Source organism: Canis lupus, chromosome 26, assembly GCF_011100685.1.
Source record: "Canis lupus familiaris isolate Mischka breed German Shepherd chromosome 26, alternate assembly UU_Cfam_GSD_1.0, whole genome shotgun sequence".
Taxonomy (NCBI): Eukaryota; Metazoa; Chordata; class Mammalia; order Carnivora; family Canidae; genus Canis; species Canis lupus.
Window position 1 is genome coordinate 28,579,492 of NC_049247.1, and position 21,388 is coordinate 28,600,879.

The 21,388-nt window shown below is 48.5% G+C and overlaps 1 protein-coding gene across 4 annotated transcripts in view; it reads right to left on the reverse strand.

The window, feature by feature from the left end:
• The window catches only part of CABIN1 (calcineurin binding protein 1), a 150,921-nt gene that overhangs the window by 118,596 nt on the left and 10,937 nt on the right, over window positions 1-21,388 (reverse strand). For 3 of the 4 annotated variants that reach the window (XM_038575806.1, XM_038575808.1, XM_038575805.1), the window contains exons 2-12: window positions 20,487-20,563; window positions 19,878-19,970; window positions 18,313-18,426; window positions 15,220-15,354; window positions 14,139-14,319; window positions 9,562-9,691; window positions 8,011-8,160; window positions 5,043-5,329; window positions 3,617-3,785; window positions 971-1,107; window positions 45-262 (exon numbers count right to left, since the gene is read on the reverse strand). In XM_038575806.1, coding sequence (XP_038431734.1) covers window positions 45-262; window positions 971-1,107; window positions 3,617-3,785; window positions 5,043-5,329; window positions 8,011-8,160; window positions 9,562-9,691; window positions 14,139-14,319; window positions 15,220-15,354; window positions 18,313-18,426; window positions 19,878-19,970; window positions 20,487-20,489 — 1,617 coding nt within the window. In that variant the 5' untranslated portion in view covers window positions 20,490-20,563. The remainder of the gene's footprint in view (window positions 1-44; window positions 263-970; window positions 1,108-3,616; window positions 3,786-5,042; window positions 5,330-8,010; window positions 8,161-9,561; window positions 9,692-14,138; window positions 14,320-15,219; window positions 15,355-18,312; window positions 18,427-19,877; window positions 19,971-20,486; window positions 20,564-21,388) is intronic. The other variant, XM_038575807.1, reaches the window with a different exon arrangement.

Here is a 21,388-nt window from a genome sequence, read left to right on the forward strand (position 1 = left end):
CACTCCCTGGTCCCAGCCCTCACAAGGCTGCCCGCCCACCTGACCTTGATGTGCTTGTTGCTGCAGTCCCTCAGCAGTGGGTTGGGGAGGCTGGTGCTGTGCCTCCTCCAGCTGTGATAGATGCTGAGCACAACCTCTGCCAGGCCTGGTGGCCACCTCAGCAGAAACTTATGGCCCATGTCCTTCAGGTAGCGCATCATCAGCTCCAGGATGCCCCCGTTGGTCAGGTTCTCCAGCAAGAATGCATGCACATCCTGCTTCTCTGCCCAGGGAGAAACAATTAACTTGAATGAAGGACCTTCCATGCCCTCCTGTGTTCTTTGGAAGAAAGAGGCAGGTGTGGGGCAGGGCAGGGAGAAAGGCAGGAGAGCACCCACATCCTCCCACGTGGCAGTGCTGAGGCCAGGCTGCTGGGTCCCTACCTCACTGGCTGTGAACAAGCTGCTCTGAACCTCCAGGTTTTAAGTGGGTAGTGAAGGACCAACCTGCATGCGCTGCCTCACGATGCACACTCAACAGCTGTGTCATGAGCATTTGACTTGCAAAGCCATGCCCCTGGCTTCGGCCTGAAGCACACGTCCTTCAGGGAGCCCAGTCAAGTACGAGCCTAGACATTTCAGCAGACCTCCCAGCTGACCACAGAGCTCAGGCCCAAGATAACTTCAGGCAAACCCCTGATAATGCTTTAAATATCACCCCAGAACAAAACCTAAGGAGGCTATAGGATAATGGGAGGAAGAGGGATGCCTGGTGGCTCAGTGGTTGAGCATCTGCCTTTGACTCAGGGAGTGATCCTGGGATCCCAGGATCAAGTCCCACATCGGGCTTCCTGCATGGAGCCTGCTTCTCCCTCTGCCTGTGTTTCTGCCTCTCTCTGTGCGTGTCTCTCATGAATAAATAAAATCTTTAGGGGAAAAAAAATGGGAGGAAGAATTCTCAACAGTGAATGATCAAGTTGCTCAATTCCTACCAGATTCCATGAATGTAGCTGAGTCGTATGACAGTCGGTGAGGCCCAATGCTTGGGAAGCTTTGCAGTTTGGCTTCTGACTGGACTTCATAGGTATTAAAGGGATCATCGTCCTCCTCCGGGTCCAGCTTTCTTAGCCTGCGTGGAACACACCAAAATCACAAAAGCCACACCAACATATCCTGACATAAGCACTTGAATTCTCCCAATTAGAGAAATGAAAAGACAGATGCCAATCAGTGAATGGAGGGAAGAATCCAGAATCCAGGCCTCTAGGAGGCTCTGCCTCTTTCTATGCCTTTGTAAGCTGGCATCTAGTCTAGACACTCACTCATTCATTCATTCCACCAACAGAATTGTTGGTTACTGAGCATGTGCCAGGCACTGGAATTCAGCTGTTAGTGTGGCAAACCCTGCCCACAGTAAACTTACCTTCTAAATGAGAGTGAAAGGTAATAAACAGAAACAAAAAACAAAGAGCCCAAATAAGGACCAAGCACCACAGAGTGCTTAAGACAGAGGGTCACAGGAGACCAAGTTTAGAGAGCTGAGTCAGGAAGGCCTCTCAGAGGGGATAATGTCCATGCTGATAATGGTGGAGAAGGGGCTGGTCATGCAAAGAAGGAGCACAGGGGCAGGTGGAGAGGCACAGGCCAGAAGAGCACCAGGTACGTTCTAAGACCTGAGGGAAGCCCAGCAAGCAAGGAGAAAGTGGGGGTGAGGGGAGTATGGGGCACAGAAGGCCCTTCTGAGCTTGGGCCGTCCATGGCTCCGTGGCTCCCCACAAAGCCTGGGGTCTGGAGAGCACCATTCTTTCAGCACCTCTCAAGGACCATATTTTGGCCATCCTGTAGATTCCCCTCAACCAAGAAGCCCTGCAGCATAAACACATAAAACAGGGCACTCTTCAATGGCTTCATTTACTACACACAGCCCCCCAGGGTGGCTACTCTGGGCAAGCTCTCACATTGCTCCTGCCTGGCTGTTCAAAGAAGCAGACATGGAAACCAACAATTAAAGAAGGCAAAAGACATTCCACATAAAGAGGCCAAAAGGGGCGCCTGGCTGGCTCAGTAGGTAGAACATGCAACTCTTGATCTCAGGGCTGTAAATTTAAGCACTACGTGGGGTGTAGAGATTAATTTTTAAAAAATTTTATGGGTGCCTGGGTGGCTCAGTAAGTGTCTGCCTTCGACTTAGGCATGATCACAAGGTCCTGGGATTGAGCCCCATGTCAGGCTCTCTGCTCAGAGGAGAGTCTGCTTCTCTCTCTCCTTATGCCACTCCCCCTACTTGTGCTCTCTCGCTCATTCTCTAATTTAAAAAAAAACTTAGGAAAAAAAAAAAGAGGGTATGACCCTTTAAGCAGGACTGAGGGGAAGATGGAGAAATGGGTCACTCAGACCCCTTGGCATCATCAACAGGATGGCACCGCTCCATCCTGCAGCTCTCCTGAAGGGAGACCTGCTCCTGGCACTAACCCAGAGGAGGAATTTATCAGGGAGAACCAACCACATCCTCCACTTACAGAGAACAACCTTGACTTCTTAGTGCTTCACTTTCACCCCAGAAAGAAAGGCAACAAATGAGGAAAATTCAGAATCTTGCTGTAAAGTGGACTCATAATCCATCTGAAGCTTCTGACTCCTTCTCCTGCACATGAATGTTGTCACCCCTAAAAATAAATCACAGGCCAAACCACCAGCTAAAGACTCCTAGTTAAAGACGCATACTGAACACACATGGTTACCTCCTAAACTACACTCCAGTAACTGTGAAGGGATAAAAAGCTACAGGGGATAGGAGAGGAAGCCCCAGCAGACAAGAAATGTGTCCACCAAATGTCAGATGGCAGCAAGATGATGAAGCAGCAGAAACAGAACTGCGCTCTCCACTCAGCTAAGGGCAGGGGAGGAGGCAGGTGAGGAGCCAAGCACTGGGGCTCCATAAACAATGGTGGCCAGGATAGTTCAGGAATCGAGGGCCTTAGACCTCTGGGGAGCTGAGGAAGCAAGGACAAAAAGCAGGAGGGCTAGCAAAAACTGACGTAACGAGCATGAGGGCCCAGGCCCCTTCTAGTTAGGAGCAACCTGGACCCTTCTCTCATAAGGCTTCTCTGAGAACACTAAGATGTGGTGAAAGCAAGGGAGGATTTACAAGCCTGTCTTCCTCCTTCTCAGAATTCAAGGGAATCCTACTGAGCCTAGAGAAACAAAGCACGTACACTCTTCCTGAAAACAGAATGGGTGCTCCCTTCTGTGGGGTTTCCCAGAGTCTGCAACCAAGCAGCAGCAGCCCTAGGCCTCACAGCAAGTGGGTGTCTGTGTGTGCATGAAGACATGAGTGAGTGGCCTCTAGCTCTGTGATCCATCCATCTCCTGAGGGCCCAGGGAGTATCTGGTCCTCTGAAAGATGTATAAGTCATGGTTCCTGCTTTCAGGAAGTTCAGAGGGAAGATAAGTGAGAAAAACTCATGATCCCAATCCAGTGAGATCTGTGCTTTGGCTATTGGCACAGATGTCATAGGAAAACAAAAGAGGTGCCCAGAGGAGTGGGAGTTGATGGAAAGAGAAACTTTATCAGTGTTATCGGCTGGAGGTTTGGAGGTTTGCTTGTTGTCACAAGTGAGAAAAAGTGTGCACGGTACCTGGACGGCAAGAACTTCATCAGAAGCTCCTGGAAGTCTACCTTCTCTTCTTTCTTGCACTTAGTGTTCCGGACACGGGCAGACCGCCGCTTCGCTGTCTCTCCACTCTCTTCCGCAATCTTCTTCCGCTTTACTCCTTTCTTGGATTTATCTCCCCCAGAAACATCACCTTCACAAAGAGTACAAACTGAAATCTTACAAGGGACAGGGGTAAGAAAATGCACCACACAGGCACATCAGTGCCCCTAATTTTCTAACTCTATCAGTGTGTTTTATCTTTATCTCTGACACTCAAGAAACCTCCCATCTTTTAACTCCTAAGTTCATTTCAAAGTCAAAACACTTAACTCACACTTTGTTCGAACACAAAATGCACAAGCCCGATCTGAAGATTATGCTCCACAGCTATAGCACAGGAGGGTCTCAAACATTCCCGGCCCCCGCCCTTCCAACTGGCTGGCTGGGAGAGCCCCTGGCACCTCCGTGCATGTACTTGGGACAGGACAGAGCATGTGGTGGCGACACGGACTCTACCCACCACACAGGACCTTCTGAGTACCCAATGACGGGACATGAAAGTATAGAGACAGCAAAGGAGTGCATGTATGATTAAGCAAAAAAAGTTAGAACCACCACATACATGTTCATTCAGAAGTTTAACTGCCAGATATTCTTTCTTTCTGGGACACAGAAATCAAGAAAAGGCTTGGGAACTTTTGTCTGAAATCTTTTTTTTTTTTTAAGATTTTATTTATTTATTCATGAGAAACACAGGAGACAGAGAGAGGCAGAGACACAGAGGGAGAAGCAGGCTCCATGCAGGGAGCCTGATGTGGGACTCGATCCCTGGTCTCCAGGATCACGCCCTGGGCTGAAGGTGGAGCTAAACCGCTGAGCCACCCGGGCTGCCCTGTCTGAAATCTTTTTACAACTTCATTGAAAATAAAAATCAGTAAAACCATTAAAAAATATACTACCACATACAGTGGTAACTTTGCTGACTTTTTAAGGTCAAAAAACTCCATGTCCGTTCACAGCAGGGCCTGGGGCTATGGCACATGGCCCACAGCAGAGCAGAACCAGCAGAGGGCCCCGCTGCCCCATGTGTCACAAGCGAGAAGAGCAACCCTTAAACCAGGACTGACCACCCAGGACTTTAGCAATCCCAAGAAGCTGCATTCCTGAGCTCCGACCCCTTCCCTTGACCCCTTCCCTCGGGGTGCCTCACCGCTGAGGGGGCCCCTGACCAGCCACAGCCTATGAGTTGGCTGGGCCTCCCCACCTGCAGGGCTGAGGTGCTCCCACTTAACCTCGGGCTAAAAGCATCAGCGAGACCCATCCCTCTGGAGAGGCCAGGGACCCCAAAACTCACCCCAGTCCAGCAAATGGGGCCTCCCCAAAAGCTGACCCCAGGAGGCATCCTCACCTGCAGGGACACCAGTCTCCAGCAGGCTGGGACTGTGCAGAGGGAAACTGGCTGCAGCCACAGGGGCAAAGGAGAGCACAGGTTCTGCAACTGCCACAGCCGGATTGGCAGTGACGGGGCTTGGCTGGATCACGCTGACAGGTGCCACCACCACAGAAGACACCAGAGGCTGGCTGGGGTCCTGGTAGTCAGAGAGGTCAATTCTCTTGCCAAGGCTGGGCCGCAAGGGCTCACAGGTGGTGAGGTGGTTGTACATGGCCAGCAAACTCTCTCCAAGGCACTTCCAGCTGCAAGGAGAGGGTAATTACCCCTGGTCTGCACCCAGCATTGGGCGCTCCAACCATAGGGCCAGCAGGCCTGTGGAGAGGCAGTAGACCGAGCCCGTGGCTGCCATCTCCATGATAGCAGGCGGGAGAGCTCATGATTTTGGCATCATTGTTGGAGACAAACTCCGCAGTCTAACACCACTGAGGTGGAGCAGACCAAGTGGCAGCTAGACCCAGCATCCTCCTCCCCTCACCCGGCCACCCCAGTGTCAGGCACATTCAGACTCCATCAGGAAGGCATGAGAACCACTGACTCACTTCAAAAGCTCCTTCCCAGGGCAGCCCCGGTGGCTCAGTGGTTTAGTGCCGGCTTCAGCCCCGGGGCGTGATCCTGAAGACCAGGGAATGAGTCCCACATCGGTCTCCTGCATGGAGCCTGCTTCTCCCTCTGCCTGTGTCTCTGCCTCTCTGTGTGTGTGTGTGTCTCTCAAGAATAAATAAATAAAATTAAAAAAAAAAAAGCTCCTTCCCTACAAAGCCCAATTTTTAAATCACCTACAGCATCTCTCTGAGGCCAACTAATCCTCCTTTTTGGCAGGTGAGGTAGGGGAGAGGGCCGGGCTGGGATGTGGGCTAAAGGAGCTGAATGGTCTAAAGGGTCCCTGGGTGGCTCAGTCAGTGAAGCATCTGCCTTTGGCTCAGGTCACAATCCCAATGTCCTGGGATGGAGCTCTGCCTTGGGCACCCTGCTCAGCGAGGAGCCTGTTTCTCCTTCTCCTGCACCCCCTGCTTGTGTGTTCTCTCTCTCTGTTAAACAAATAAATAAAATACTTAAAAATTAAAAAAAATAATAAAGGGGCTGAATGGGCCCTTAGGCAGAGCCTCTTGGGACCAACATCTCAGTGATAATGGGGTCATATCAGTGAGTCCCTACACACCAAGACCACTGAGTGTTTTATCATATGCTATGTCGTATGCCATGATATGTTGTGTCACATGTGCATTTTATTGTGGTGTAGTGTGTTATGTTGTAGAATGTCTCTCGTTTCATGTTTTATCTCATGTTATAGGTTGTGCTATGGTATGATACGGTGTGGCGTGATAGATCCATCCACCCCTCTCTCAATGGCTTCCCAAGCTCTCAGGCTAAAAACTACACCCTCAGCTACATGGTGCTGCATGGCCTGACCCAGTCAACTGACCCAGCCTCATCTCACATCCCCACCCCCCACCCCTACACTCCCACCATGCTAGCTTTCTTTCAGTTCTGCCAAACAAAATCATACTCCTGCATACCACAGGACCTTTGCATAAGCTTCTCTCTGACCAAAAAAAAGGCCCTCACCCACATCCCAGCCTCTCTGGTCAATGCCACTCCTCTGTCAGACTCTAGCTCCACCACCTAAGCCTTCCCTGACCCCTAAAGCAATGCAAACCCCATTATGAGCTCCCCCCAAGGTGCTGTGCTCCTCTCATCAAAGGGCTCATCTGTTTGGAGCATGTGCCTTTTTTCCTGGGTGACTGACTACCCCTCAGATCACCGCAGAGAAGAACCGGGCCCACCATGCTGAATCCCCAGCACAGGGCACAATGCCTGGCATAGAGCCAGCATCCAGTAAGTACTGCAGACTGAATGGAAATGAAGGTGCTCTAAAATCCAGAATCTAACCAAATGGAGGCTCCTGGGACTGGAAAGGATGATCTCTTACTTATTCTTTCCCTGTCTTCAGTAAGAGCTACATGCACACAAGGAAGAATTTGCTCACAGCTGGGTTATGTCTAATGCCTTAAGTACCCAATTTCATTTATTCATACCTTTTTTAGTGGGCACAAAATAGACCAAGGGTGGCAAACCATGACCAACAGTCTGTTTTGTACAGCCCATAATCTAAGAGCCAGCTAAAGGGTTGTTACACACACACACACACACCCTGAGGAGAATATACAACTGAGGAGAATACACAACTGAGATGGTTCCTGGCCCACAAAGCCTAAAGCTTTTACCATCTGGTCCTTTGCAAGAGAAGTGTGCTGAGCCCTACGATAGACTATGGTTATTTTAAAAGCCCCACCTTTTCCGTCTCAGAGAGAGAGATTCTCTGCACTCTTCCTCTAGTAACCCAATCAATCCCAGACTTCACTCCCAAGCAATGCTTCCTCCAGCTGAGCCCATCTCCCTCATGCTTCCATTTGGCCTTCACCCTGCATGAGGACAGCCTTGATGGCTTCTCTAGTCATATAACCAGGATCCTCTCCAGCCCTCTCCAGTGTTCTCAGGCTTTCCCCTCCTTCCCTGTAACAAGGAGGCACTCAGGGCCCTTCCCAAACTCACAAACGTCTCATCTAGGGAGCCCAGGGCTCCTGACCCAGCTGACTGCTCTGAACCCAGTTTCCTGTCCAGCGCTCAGCAAATATTAGTTTCCTTTCCCTCACTGGGAAGGGCAGACTGAGAGGGGGCTTGGAGGGATGTGGCAGGTGGCTGGCATCAAGAATACCAAGAGCAAAGAGAGACTTCGACTGGGTGTACTTGGGAGACACCTGGCCTGCTTCTTGGCAGTCAACAAGTGCACACCCGTAGGTGTCTGTCCAACATGCATCCAGCTCCCACTCACACCATCAGCCCAGGGTCAGGCCTCAGGGTCTCTCCCTCCTAGCAAGGCCTACCGGCTGACCCAGCAACCCCAGAGACCTAGACAACCTACGTGAAGAAGGGGATGGGCTGCACCAGCTTGAGGTCTGGCTCCTTCTCTCGCACAGTCAGCGCTTGCCTCTTCTTCCGCAGCCCCAGGGCCTCCTCTACAATAGCCTGGGTCTCAGCTGCACTCACCGACACATCGTGGATTGACATGTCACTAAAAGCGTGTAGGACAAAGAGAAATTACATTGTTACAAACTAGGACCAAGGCTGAAATTTTACAGACAGGGATGCAGTTAAGTTAATACCCTTTAATCTGTATTAATTCTTCCTACAAATAAAATAACCCCTTGAGTCTGGCCTCTAAGGGCAGTAATTAGCATTCTTAATACCCATATACAATAGAAGTGACTAATATCCTTTGTTCCCTCTACAATTCAAAACTGAGCAAACGTTTTTCATGTGTATTAACAAGATCACAGTAACGTCAGAAAGCCGCAGAAAAATAAAACCTTGCTCTCAATTATTTACAGAGAACTTTTAAAAAATATAACTTCCGCATCCTGCCCAGCCCAAAAAGTCATCAGACTACCTAGGCTCACCAAAGTCCCTGCTGTAGCCAAACTACAGAAAGGATAGGGGCTTTGAGGCCTCAGGTGCCCTCACACAGAAACACATCCACCTGAGGTGGCCCAGCAATACCTGCCCTCCTTCCCCAGGCTGTGCTGATGCCTCTGAGCAGGGTCTACCACAAAGCCACAAGCTTATAGATTTATTTTTCCATCTAATCTCTCTCTCTTAAGATAGTACCATCAGGACAGATCTGAACAAGAAATACAGTCTTATGAGGGATAGACATGAAGATAAATAACCATTAACTCCTCACCAGCTGAGTTCCAGGGGCCAAGGACCAGGGGATAGAAGAGTTGGTTCATTTGGAAGGTGGAGGGAGGGAGACAGTCAGAGTTTGGAAAGCTGCCCAGAGGTGACCTGGGAGCTGGAATATGAAGAAGGAGCAATGGCACAAGAGGTAGAGAGGTGGGAAGATAGCCTTTCAGGGCACAGGGATAGGACAGTACACAATGAGGCCAAGTCTGGAATTTGTCAAGGACCTAGGGCAGTCTTCTCCTGGGGGAGGGAGACATAGGAGCAAGGAGAAGAACTAAGGGGGACAGATTATAAAGGATCTTCTAGGTGACGCTTGGAACATAAGCTTTGTCCTAGAGGCAAGGCAGGGGTGTCAAGGTCATATCTGGGACACTGAACTTGGGAAGCATGGGAGCAAAGCCCTGAAAAGGGAAATGGTGGGTGGTGAGGAGACAAGGTAGACAGTAGGCTACCACAAACACCCAGAGGAGAGCTGGTAAATGCCAAGAACTGTCAGGGCAGTGGGAAAGGTGGGCAGCAGAGAGCCAAGGAGGCACCACCATGATGAGGCACACAGGTGAGTAATAGGCAAAACCAGGTGAGGGGTACAGTGGGGGATGAAGTACTGGGGCCCAACTGCCAGAAGATCAGGACCTGAGGGAAGGAGGTGCACATGCCTCCTGATATCCACCAAGCACACACTGCTGTGGGAGAGAGGCAATGCAGAACCAGCACAGGAAGTAGGACCCACCATTTAAGAAACATTCGGAGGGAGTCCTTCCGGAGACAAGGCTGTTCTTCAAAGATCTTTTCCTTGAGAACCAATCCTTTGCTGTATCGGCAGTCCTTCTCTAAAGCTTTGCAGATGAAATACAGACATGCTGGCAAGGAAAGAAACAATATGATTTCTGAGTGTGCACCCCAAACCTCTGGCCTTACCGGGTAACACCAAGAAAACATCCCTACTATGAAATCAAAGATATGATGGCAAACAATAACAAGATACCACTTTACTTGATTCGATCAGGAAAGATCCTGCAAATAGTACTACCCACAGCAGATGAAGCAAACCCAAATGCTGCTGGGCGAGGACAGACTGTATGACCTTTGTGGAGAGCCACAGGTATTACGCACAGACAGACTCTTGGCCCAACAACCCACTTCTAGGAATTGCTGCAAAAATCTTCAGGCTCACAGTGATTAGCTATTAGCTAACTGGAAAAGAGCCTTCAAAAAATCAGAAAAGCACTCAGTGTCCCACCAAGGGAGCCAGGTCAAGGAAAGCTTCCCAGTCCACACACTGGGTTGCTGAGGAGCCACTGTATAAATGGTTCAGAGGTGTGCTCACTGACCAAAAAGAAGGCCACAAGATGGCATAGGGAAAAGACAAGAAACCAAATAGGCCACATAGTGTTACTCCATTTGTACACATAAAACCAGTTTCTGCTCCTTTTGCTTATTTGCATTTTCTAATTTTCCTCCTTCTCTTTCTCTTTTTCGTAAAATGTTCTTACCAGAAAAAATTATTGCCTAAAATTAAAGACATTTACGTCAACGAGCCTTTTCAAATCAATGATCTGGAAAACCTATGCCTTCTCCAGGAATTCTAGGAGTGTAGACAGTAATAGGCAAAGCAACACAGAAAAAAAAATGGGATAGCAAGGAGTCACGAAGCAGAGCTGCAATGTGAATTAGGAAAGCCTTTGGCATTTATAAATGGGAACAGCTTCTGATAGACATGACTGCTGTAAGTCCCCAGCAGGCCCGGTGCCACCAGGACTAATCGATAAGCACACAGGGAAACAATACAGTAGAGCCAAGCATCAGCTCTGCTCTGACTGGGCACTGGGAACACTAGTGTGTCCTGCTCAGCTTCGCAGTCTGAGTGTAGATAGACTGCAGCTACTTTTATCAAGAATAACCAGACAGGGAATCTGGGTGGCCCAGTGGTTGGACGTCTGCCTTTGGCTTGGGGCGTGATCCTGGGGTCCCCGGATCGAGTCTCGCATTGGGCTCCCTGCAGAGATCCTACTTCTCCCTCTACCTGTGTCTCTGCCTCTCTCTCTCTCTCTCTCTTTCTATGTCTATCATGAATAAATGAATAAAATCTTTAAAAAAAAATCTTAAAAAGAAAAAAGAATAACCAAAGGAGCCAGGGGTGAGGAGGAAGGAAAAGTAGAGATGTAGGCATGGAGGCCTTGAGAGACAAAAAGAAATGGTGTCCTAAAGTACCATGGAAGGAGAGAGCAGAGCCTGGTCCCAAAGCTCCACAGGTACCAACACTGCCCCCCGCAAGGCACACGAAGGCTATTCAACCTGTGAACAGGAGGGGACTGGGTGCTCCCAGCACAGCCCAGCAAGCTGCTGACTGAACATCTGCACAGATGGCCCAGAGTTCCTGCTCCACACAAAGAACAGTTTCTCTGGTACCACAGTGGGACATGAGAGTGGCCATCAGAGACACCTAGAGAAAAAACCAGGAGGCCTTGAGCATTTGATGATGCTGGCTCTCAGCAAGTGTTTTGGCTGCAGTAAAGCTCACCACATTAGCTGTACTATACCAGCACTCCAACAGAAGGAAGGCCTCAGAAGTCCCAAGCACCCTGCCTACTCATCTCAAGTGGATAAATGCCACTGGGAGTCAATTTAGCATGCTGCTTTTACTTTGGAGTCTTGTTTTGTTTTTTTAAGATTTAATTTATTCATTCATGAGAGACACAGAGAGAAAGGTAGAGACATGGGCAGAGGGCGAAGCAGGCTCCTCGTGGGGCCAAATGTGGGACTGGATCCCAGAACTCCGGGATCACACCCTGAGCCGAAGGCAGACCCTCAACCACTGAGCCACCTAGGCATCCCTACTTTGGAGTATAAATGAGTGTCAGGTCTGGGGTGCCTATGTGGCTGTCATTAAGTGTCTGATTCTTGATTTTGGCTCAGGTCTTGACCTCAGTTGTGAGTTCAAGCCTCAAGTTGGGCTCCACACTGGGTGTGAGTCTAGTTAAACATACACACACACACACACACACGTACTGAAATCAATAAATGTGTGCCACGGGACACCTGGGTGACTCAGTCAGTCAGTTAAATGTCTGCCTTCGGCTCAGGGGATAATCCCAGGGTCCTGGGATCAAGCCCCATGTTTGGCTCTCTGCTCACTAGGGAGCCTGCTCTCTCTGCTTATGTCATTCTCTCTCTCTCTAATAAATTTAAAAATATAAATAAATAAATGAATGAATGAATGAATGAATGAATGAAAGAAAGAAAGAAAGAAAGAAAGAAAGAGAGAAAGAGTGAGTCAGGGTTCTCCAGATAGAGCAGCGTTCAGTCCCTCAGGCCTGTTTTCCCCCAAGGACTTAAGTTTACCAAGTACAACTTCTATCATGGGAGAGGGGTGCAAAGAACTAAACCAGGTAGCTGGGGAAAGGAAGGCAGGACAAAAGACTCTCCACCTCAAGCGACACCCAAGCTGTCGGAAAAGCTCCCCAAGAGGAGTCTAAACACCACTCGGGAGGAAAAGCTGTGGGAGTCCAAAGGGCACCTCACAAGCACTATCACATTTCTACTGGTGAGTGTGAAAACCAGGGTAAGCACTCCAGAACAAGTGCTATGTCCAGTGGAGGATGTACACCAGAACATTCACAGCAGTGTTATGCAAGAACTCAACTCTGGAAATGACCCAATCTGCAAGCACAGAATGGTCAAATTGTGCAGACACACATAACAGACAACACAGAATAAAGAGATCCCAGGGATTGGCTGGGTGCGTTCATGGACAGGAAAACCACAGCTGAGGGAGCCAGGCTGAGAAGAGTATACATCGCCAACTGATACCACCTAGAGGAGCCTCAACAAGAAGCAGAGCTCATCTCTGGTGACAAAAGGGAGAAATCAAGGTCACCTCCAGGGTGGTAATAACCAGAATGGGACCCAAAGCAGAGTGCCTTCTGGGGCTCTAGAAATGTTCTGCAACTTCACACATTTCACATATAAATATTGTGCACTTTACTCTGTGTGTGTGTATGTGTGTGTGTGTATGTGTGTTACCTCAGTTAATGAGATTTAAAAAGTAGTTGTGGAGAACTGGAGGTGGGGAAGGGTGAGCAGGGCATAGTGTCTCTCAAAATGCTTCGCACTATTTGTCTTTATAAAAGGGAAGGAGGGACTCCTGGGTGCTCAGCGGCTGAGCATCTGCCTTCAGCCCAGGGCATGATCCTGGAGTCCCAGGATCAAGTCCCACATCAGACTCCCTGCATGGAGCCTGTTTCTCCTCCCTTTGCCTGTGTCTCTGCCTCTCTCTGTGTCTCTCATGAATAAATAAATAAAATCTTTAAACAAACAAATAAATAATAAAAAAGGGAAGGAAAACGTCTTCGCCAGTCTTCCAGGCCTAAACCTTGAAAGCAATATCAAGTGCTCACTGGTATGTCTGTCCTAAAAAGAGTAATGCGGCCCAAGCAGGTATAGAGCACCTTCACACACCAGACCAGCCTGCAGCATAGAGTCAGCTCACAGAGCCCTGGGCTCCCACTGCGCTCAGCACTGCTCCAAGTACTCCTGAAAAGCCTCCTTCTACCCTAGCCTCAGAGGACACCCAGAAGAGGCTGACTCCTAGAACACCTCATCAGTGCCTGCCTCAGGACAAGCCCATGCAAGGAACAAAAGTGTTCTCTGCAGAGCAGACCGCAAGGCTGGAGCTTAAGCAACTGGAGGGCAGATAGGGCTCCATCTAGCAGAAGTAGCCCTGCTGCTCTACAAAGGAACGGACTGCCTTAAGAGGTAGTGAGGTTTCCAGGGACACTTGGGTGGCTCAGCGATTGAGTGTCTGCTTTTGGCTCAGGGCGTGATCCCGGGATCCAGGATCAAGTCCCACATCGGGCTCCTTGTGGGGAGCCTGCTTCCCCCTCTGCCTATGTCTCTGCCTCTCTCTCTCTGTGCCTCTCATAAATAAATAAAATCCTTAAAAAAAAAAAAAAAGAAGCGGTAGTGAGGTTCCCAACACCAGGAGTCAACCTGAAGCTGTTAGGTCATCTGTCAGCGAGTTATAGAAATAGGCTGGCACAGAATGGGACAGTGCAGGGAGAAAATGAGATAAGCAAAGGGAAAAACCACTCAGAGAACATGCTACCTATCACTATATTGCAGTCAAGAAATCTCAATTGAGTGAGAAAGACCCATGCAATAAAGCAGAAATGCAAAGTCATCTCCCTTCCCAACAATTGGGCAGAAAGCCCTTCAGTGTTAACCTGGTCTTCAACTTACCCAAGATGCCCTCCCTTCTCTGTCCCCAAAAACACAGCACATGGGAGAGAGTCATCAAACCTGACTCACTTGTGTAATCGCTGAGGGTGTACAGGACAGTGATGAGGTTGTCCAAGCAGGGCCAGTGGTCAGGATTGCACCGCAGGCCTTCCTCAAAAGCATGGCGAGCCAGGGGGACCCGGATGAGCCTCAGGGCGACATGTCCAATTTTGTACCAGAGGTTGACATCTGTGGAGTCCAGCATGACTGCCTGGAAGCAGCACAGAGGACACACGAGCTCAGTCAGCTGGCTCTCTTGCTAAGCCAGCATCCATGGTAAAAGGGCAAAGCATCAACCCAGCCACTCAAACCACCCAGAAAAATGGCAAACATAAGTTACATGAACCAATTTATCAAATTCAGAACATCTTTTTGACAGAATTTATTATTCTGAACATCTGTATTCCTTACATATTTGATAAAGGAAGTGAAAGTACCATTAAAAGAAAATGGGATTTGTGGAATATTTTTGTGGTATTTAAATTTTTTTATTTAATTTTAAATTGTGGGATTCTAGAAAGATTATGGGATCTGGAGACAGACCTCAGTTCACATCCCTGCTCCTACACTGACTGGCAGTGAGATCCTGAGCCTCAGTCCCCTCATCACTAAAATGAATATAAAGACACCTTTCCTGCAAGATGACATATGGTTAGTGCATGTGTGGAAAGCAGTTTGTGTGGTGTCTGGCATCTCAGAGGTGCCCAGAGAGACAGTGTGGGTAGCACAGAGATCATGGCAATACTGTTATGAGCAGGTACAGGGCCAGGGTCAGGCTGTGTTCTCAGTAGTTGTATACGTACCAATTCATTCATTTTTCACAACCACCCTCTTTCTTACTATGCCCACTATACTGGTGTAGACCTGGACCAGGAGCGAGTAAGCAACTCACCATGGCCACACATGCCCTGAGTGGCAAAAGAACAAGGCATATGCAGGCCCCTGCTCTTTTTGAACTCACTATTGTCAGCTGGTAAGGGTCTCAGGAACCACAGCTTGGTGATGCGCCACTACAAATTCTTTTTTTTTTTTTTTAAGCCAACAAGACCACAATCTCACCCCTCCACCAAAAGCTTTCAAAAACCCAAGCTAAGCATTGCAAAAATTGCACCTCCAAGTAGAATTCCATAGCTGTCTCCAGGTCTTCTCGCTGGGCTGCCAGCTGGGCCAAGTTCTTATATGTGGAATATTTCAACATCAGCCCAGGATGTTTCAACCCTTCTTTCTCATCACCAGATGAAACTGCCTGTGAACAAAAAAAGAGTTCAAGAGTGAATGACACCTAGGCCCTGAAGCCTTGGCAGGCAATGAGCAGGACAAATGGCTTCCTGGCTGGCCTCTACTGCAGGCCCTTGGCCCAGTCTGGTGCCACTCTCCATTAGAAAATGAAAGCACTATACGAGATGTTTTTGGAGGACCCCTCCAGCTCCAAGCAGACAGAGAAGGAAAGCTAGACCACCACAAGGTAGTTTATAGATAGTCTGGGCACCAAAAGAGACAGAGGGACCCCTCCTCATTGGTAAGGCCATGCCTGAAAGGTCAAGCCTAGAGCCCTCAGCTCCCCCAAAGCAGGGCTGAAGAGGGAGGACAGGGCATGAGAAGGCCACCTGGGGACAGTGGCAGGGTCTAGAGGTACCCAGACATCCAATTTATACATCTCTACACATTCTGTAGCAGGAAGAGCACCGGATTAGGAGTCAGGAGGCTGAGCTCCCAACTCTATAACTCATATGACTGTAAACAAGTTACTTTAACTAAAAAGTTAGTGCCCCAAGGACCTCTGCATTTTAAGGGCAGTAAATCCTACCTAAGTATCAAAAGTACAAGTAAGCCAAAAGAGCATAAAGATTATAAATATGTTTTCTATTAAAAGTTATTTCACTACAGCTTTTATGAAACCTCTTAGAAAACCCTACCACTTCTAAGACGCCACTGATGAGGAAAACTACTGCTCTAATCACAGGACAAAGTAAAACATTTTCTTTTTTTTAAAGACTTTATTTATTTATTCATGAAAGACACAGAGAGGGGGGAGGGGGCAGAGACTTAGGTAGAGTGAGAAGCAGGTTCCATGGAGGGAGCCTGATGTGGGACTCCATCCCAGAACTCCAGGTCCACACCCTGAGCTGAAGGCAGGCGCTTAACCACTGAGTCACCCAGGTGTCCCAGTAAAATATTTTCTAACAGAAAAGCTCAGTGGCACAAAGAAATTCTTTCCAGGGGTAGGTCCATATCTCAGCCTTGTCCTGGGACAGGTCACATTCACATGTCATTCTTCATGGTCAGAACAAGTAAGACCTGCGGACATGCAACCTTCAGGAAGTACCCCTTGATTAATCCAAGAAATCTATCCTAGAACTCTTAAGGAATCCCAACAAGAAGACTAAAAAGCTCAAATCAAACTTCATTCATTATCTTCGTCTGTTGTCTGGCTTATACTGCAGAAATATCCCCAACAACAGGCTGATCAAGGCTGGATACTAGGTACCTTCACCTCTCCAGGTAAGAACTATTCAAAAACTGGTGTGAACTCTTTAATAGAGGCCATGTGAGTCTACCTCAGAGACTAGCCAGTGTGTCCACACAAACAGCAGAAGCTCTCATAACTAACCTCCACCCAATCAGCTGTATTCAGCACCACTCTCCATACTCCTGACAGACACGCTGATGCCCATGGGAGATGACAGGCTCACCCCAACAAGCTTCCCCAATGAAGCTATCCATTTCTTAGAAGCCAGCTGTGTTCCAGGGCCTATTTATGCCAAGTGTTTGTGAGACTGCAACTACATAGTTTAGTTTAATATTACGTATACCGATGAGGATGAATGTGAAAAGAAACTTTTCTATACATTTTCTGTATGCTTCAACTGTTTACAATGACGTTTTACTTTTATAAGCCAAGGGGGGAGTACTACAGAAGTCTTCCAAGGCTAAAAGTGATACAGAGAGAGGTGGACACCCCTAGGACTACAAGGCTGACGCCCGACCATCACTCTTTTGACTTGGTGCTCTGCTCAGCCACTCACACCTCTGAGGACCACTCCACCATGGGCTGAGGGAAGATCTCCCTCCTAAAACACACGCAGCCCCTGGCCTGTGGCTGGAGCTCAGTAAAGTAGAAAAAAGTCTTTTTCATCTCTGGGCCCTCATTCACTTCCTACTAACAGGGGAGGGGCAGGTCACAATTCCCACAGCCCTCATTCCAAGACACTATAACCAGCACCAGAGAAACTTGACATCCAATTAGGAACACGAACACGAGTGAGAGAAGGGATGGACTCCTCATATTGACAGTGAGAACTAAGTTAAGTTAGCATTCTGCCTCATCTGTGGTGAAAACTATCCGGGGGCGGGGGGGGGGGGGGGCTTCAGACACAAGTGTCTGCCTTCCTAGAGGAGGAGACTGCCCAACGGAAGGACCACATTCCAGAAAATGCCCATGGTTGGAGTCTGTCTGCTTCCTTATTGCATGTCTCTGTGTTTGGTGTCTGGGTACTTGAAAACAAAAGCCTTTCCTCCTAATGAAACATAATTCTTCCTAAATCAGTTTCAAGTTGAGACTCATTCTCAAACCGCCAGGCAACACACATCTCCATGAGCCAGCCAACTCAGGTTTAACTCACTTGCCACTTGCATGGCCCCCATGCTAGATCACTGAGTCCTGCCCTGCCTGCCCCTCCCCACCATATCTGTGCCCTCAACATGGCTCTATGTTGCTCTCCCAGCCCCTTCCTCCAGCTATGTTTTTCAAAAGACCATGGAGCACCTACACAGGTTTCCTGAGCTCACGGGCTATCACCTAAACTGCATTTGCCAAAATGTGTTGCCACCAGGATCATTAAGTAACAGAAAACCATGGGTCCCAATCCTGGTTCTAATGCTTCACTAACTGGGTGGCTCTGAGCTATCAACACCTCACTAAGCCTCCATTTCCACAACTGTCAAATGGGGACAGTGACCCTCACCTTGTCATCAGAGTAGTTATAAAGAGAATGTAATGAAATACCCGACACAGAGCTCTTACTCTGCACCAAGAACCACTCTACCCGCTTCACTGGATTCATTCAACCCTCACAGTGACCCAATGAGGCTGACACTCTACAGGTGGGGACACTGAAGGGCAGAGAAGTAACATGTCCAAGGTCTCCCAGCCAAGAAGGAGAAGGCAGAGGGCAAGCCCGCCACCCAGCCTGTAATACCTCACCTCTCGCAGCAGGCGTGCCTCCAGGAGCTCATGGTAGGCTTTGGCTGACTCCTCAAACCGGTCGTGTTTCTGGAGATCCAAGGCCTTGTGATATAAGGCAAAAGCCTCTGCTTCCTATAAACCAAGAGAGAATATTATAAAGGTTTGTCTTTTTTTTTTAATTTTTATTCATTTATGATAGTCACACAGAGAGAGAGAGAGGCAGAGACACAGGCAGAGGGAGAAGCAGGCTCCATGCACCGGGAGCCCAACATGGGATTCGATCCCGGGTCTCCAGGATCGTGCCCTGGGCCAAAGGCAGGCGCTAAACCGCTGGGCCACCCAGGGATCCCGGTTTGTCTTTTTTTTAAGCCAAAAGTGTAATAGGAGCTATAGTTAAGGCCTGTAGAAGAAACAATCCTAAACATTCCAACCTCCCAGGAGCTCATCACTGGGAGAAGAACCCCTTGGAAGTCCCCCAACAAGACACGAGAAACACAGGCTCAACTAAGTCTAAGCAACAGCAAAAAACACACTGGTCCAGGGATACAGGGTCAGAGCAACAACAAGGTTATGAACCCACCTGGGCCCTTGCTGGGTAAAGCTGGGAGAGTGGCCAAACCAGCCAGAATAACCTGGATTCCTAGAGAATATGGATGGTTTCCATTGCTTTCTACCTGCCACTCTGCCCTAGCCTGATCATTGCCCAGGGAGAGTGACAACCTCCTTCAGGATGAAGGGGATACTGGGTAGGCTGAGCCCAACTGATATCCCCTTGAAGACGAGGGACAGCTGACAAGTCAGCTTTTGAGAGGGCTCCTGATTGCCTGGGTTTCTCCTGTGAAAGGGGAGGTACATGTTTATTCCAGGGAAAACAAAGACAGAAACAAGAAGCAAACCACTTCTATACTAAGGCAGGAAAGGTGGAAAGATGGATGGAGGGAAGGAAAGCCAGGCTGAAATTGAAGTGGTGCCAGGCCTCATGGTAGAGAGGAAAGACCAAGAATCTAGGGAACTGAAGTTGAATCTGGCCCCCCACTGATCTCAGTGAGACCCCATCAAGGGCCTTCTCACACTGGAAAACACCATCTACCACTACATTCTATAGTCCCTTAGGTATGCCAATCCCTGAAACATGCACAAAGAATGGACTGCATAGAAAGCTAGCCCTAGCTGGAGAAGTGGGCCCAGGGCCTCAACCAGCTCAAATGCTGCTCAGAGAATATGGAATTTCTCTTCAGTGTGACCACCTCCAAGAGAAGCAGGTAAAACATGAGATGAAGAACTATCTTTCAAAATGGAATTTTTGGGCAGCCCCGGTGGCGCAGTGGTTTAGCCCAGGGTGTGATCCTGGAGACCCGGGATCGAGTCCCATGTCAGGCTTCCTGCATGGAGCCTGCTTCTCCCTCTGCCTGTGTTTCTGCCTCTCTCTCTCTGTCTGAATAAATAAATAAAAAATCTTTAAAAAAAAATGGAATTTTTCCTGTGATATCGCAGTGAGTCCTATGAATACATTTAAAATAAGGTACCATCTACAGAAGTGAAAAGCAGAGTCTACCTGCAGAAGAAGACCATGGATTACATACCTGGGCCTCTTTGGTCTGAGTTTTGTGACTTTTAAAGCTTCCTTCATGATCATCCTCAACTGTAGAGCTGGCATTTAAGGCTGCAATTCGAATCTAAAAACAGGGATTTGAGGGAAGAAAAAAATTGCTTTTGAGATATCACTTGTCTCTTTAACAATCTACAACGAATACAATTCTGCTCCAGTGCATAACCTCTTATAGCTTGAACAGCTATGGCCTTCTCAGAATGTAATGAGCAATAAATGATCATCAAGGAAAAAAATAAGGACCAGAATATGTCCAGGAGGACCATAACAAGCTACTCGGGGAGCATGTCCTGGGTACTATCCATTGCAAAAGGAACACCCCAGCAATGCCAGAAACAATAGAAGACATTAGAACAACATATTTCAACAAAACATGTTAACTTTATACCTTTCTTTCAACTACGAAGAGGCCCTGCAAGCCATTCCAAAAGAAGGCCAAACATCCTTACCCTCAATTGCTCCAACAGCTCTCCCAGGAGGAAGGCTGCCCCATACGGAGTGTCACCCAGGAAAATGCCCCTTGTCCCCAGGAGAAAAGGTACAAAAGAATACTAACAGCAAATATGCAAACACCAGTCCTTACCATACTCAGAGAGCTTCAGCGCTGCCACTGTGCACCACTTCCCATCACTGGTGGGGGCTGTGCCAGTCCACAATCTCCTAGAGAGGAAACAGGAGAGACTAAGAGAGGGCTCAGGAAAAGACAGGAATACCATAGTTTCAGGGGCCCACCACAAAGCAGCCCCAAATCCAGGGGCATACCCAGCTCTAAGCACACAGGCTGGCAAGCAACAGCCTCAGATTGGTTGTGTTGAGATCTATCCCCCAGGTCCCATGGCCAGAGCCTCTGCCCTAGCCAGGCAAGACACCAGACACTGGGGACACAGTAGACTGAGACCAACTCCTGCTCTCAGGGCTCACTGCTCAGCAGAGGAAAGAGACCTATAAACAGGTTTTTTTCTTTTTTTCTTTTTCAATAATTGAATGAAATGAAGAGAAACCAAGGCAACATCTACGGGTGGAAAATAATTCACACGAAGGGATCCTGGACAGTGAGGGAGGCAGCACTTGTGGTAAGCCCTAAGGAACAGACAACAGTAGGGGGTGGTGAAACAAAGGGGGGGGGGGTGAGCTGTGGTGTGATGAGGAAATGTAGACACACTTGGGTGCCAACACAGCCCACGGCCAGGCCTTAGAACAGAGATGGATATGGAGGATGGAAGAGTGCCATGCCAGGGAACTGGGAACTTCAACCTGCAGACAACAGGGGACCCACTGAGAGTTTTGGGGAAAACAAAATTTTAGAAATATAAAAAAAAAATATTAGAGGTAGGCAGACCAGTTTGAAGTCTGCAAAAAAAAAGATAGGATTGGTGAGAATGTGTGGAAAAATTAGAATCTCATACATTACTGACAGAAAGCTAAAGTGTGCAGCTTCCGTGGAAACCAGTTTGGTAGTTGCTCCAAATGTTAAACACGGAGTTA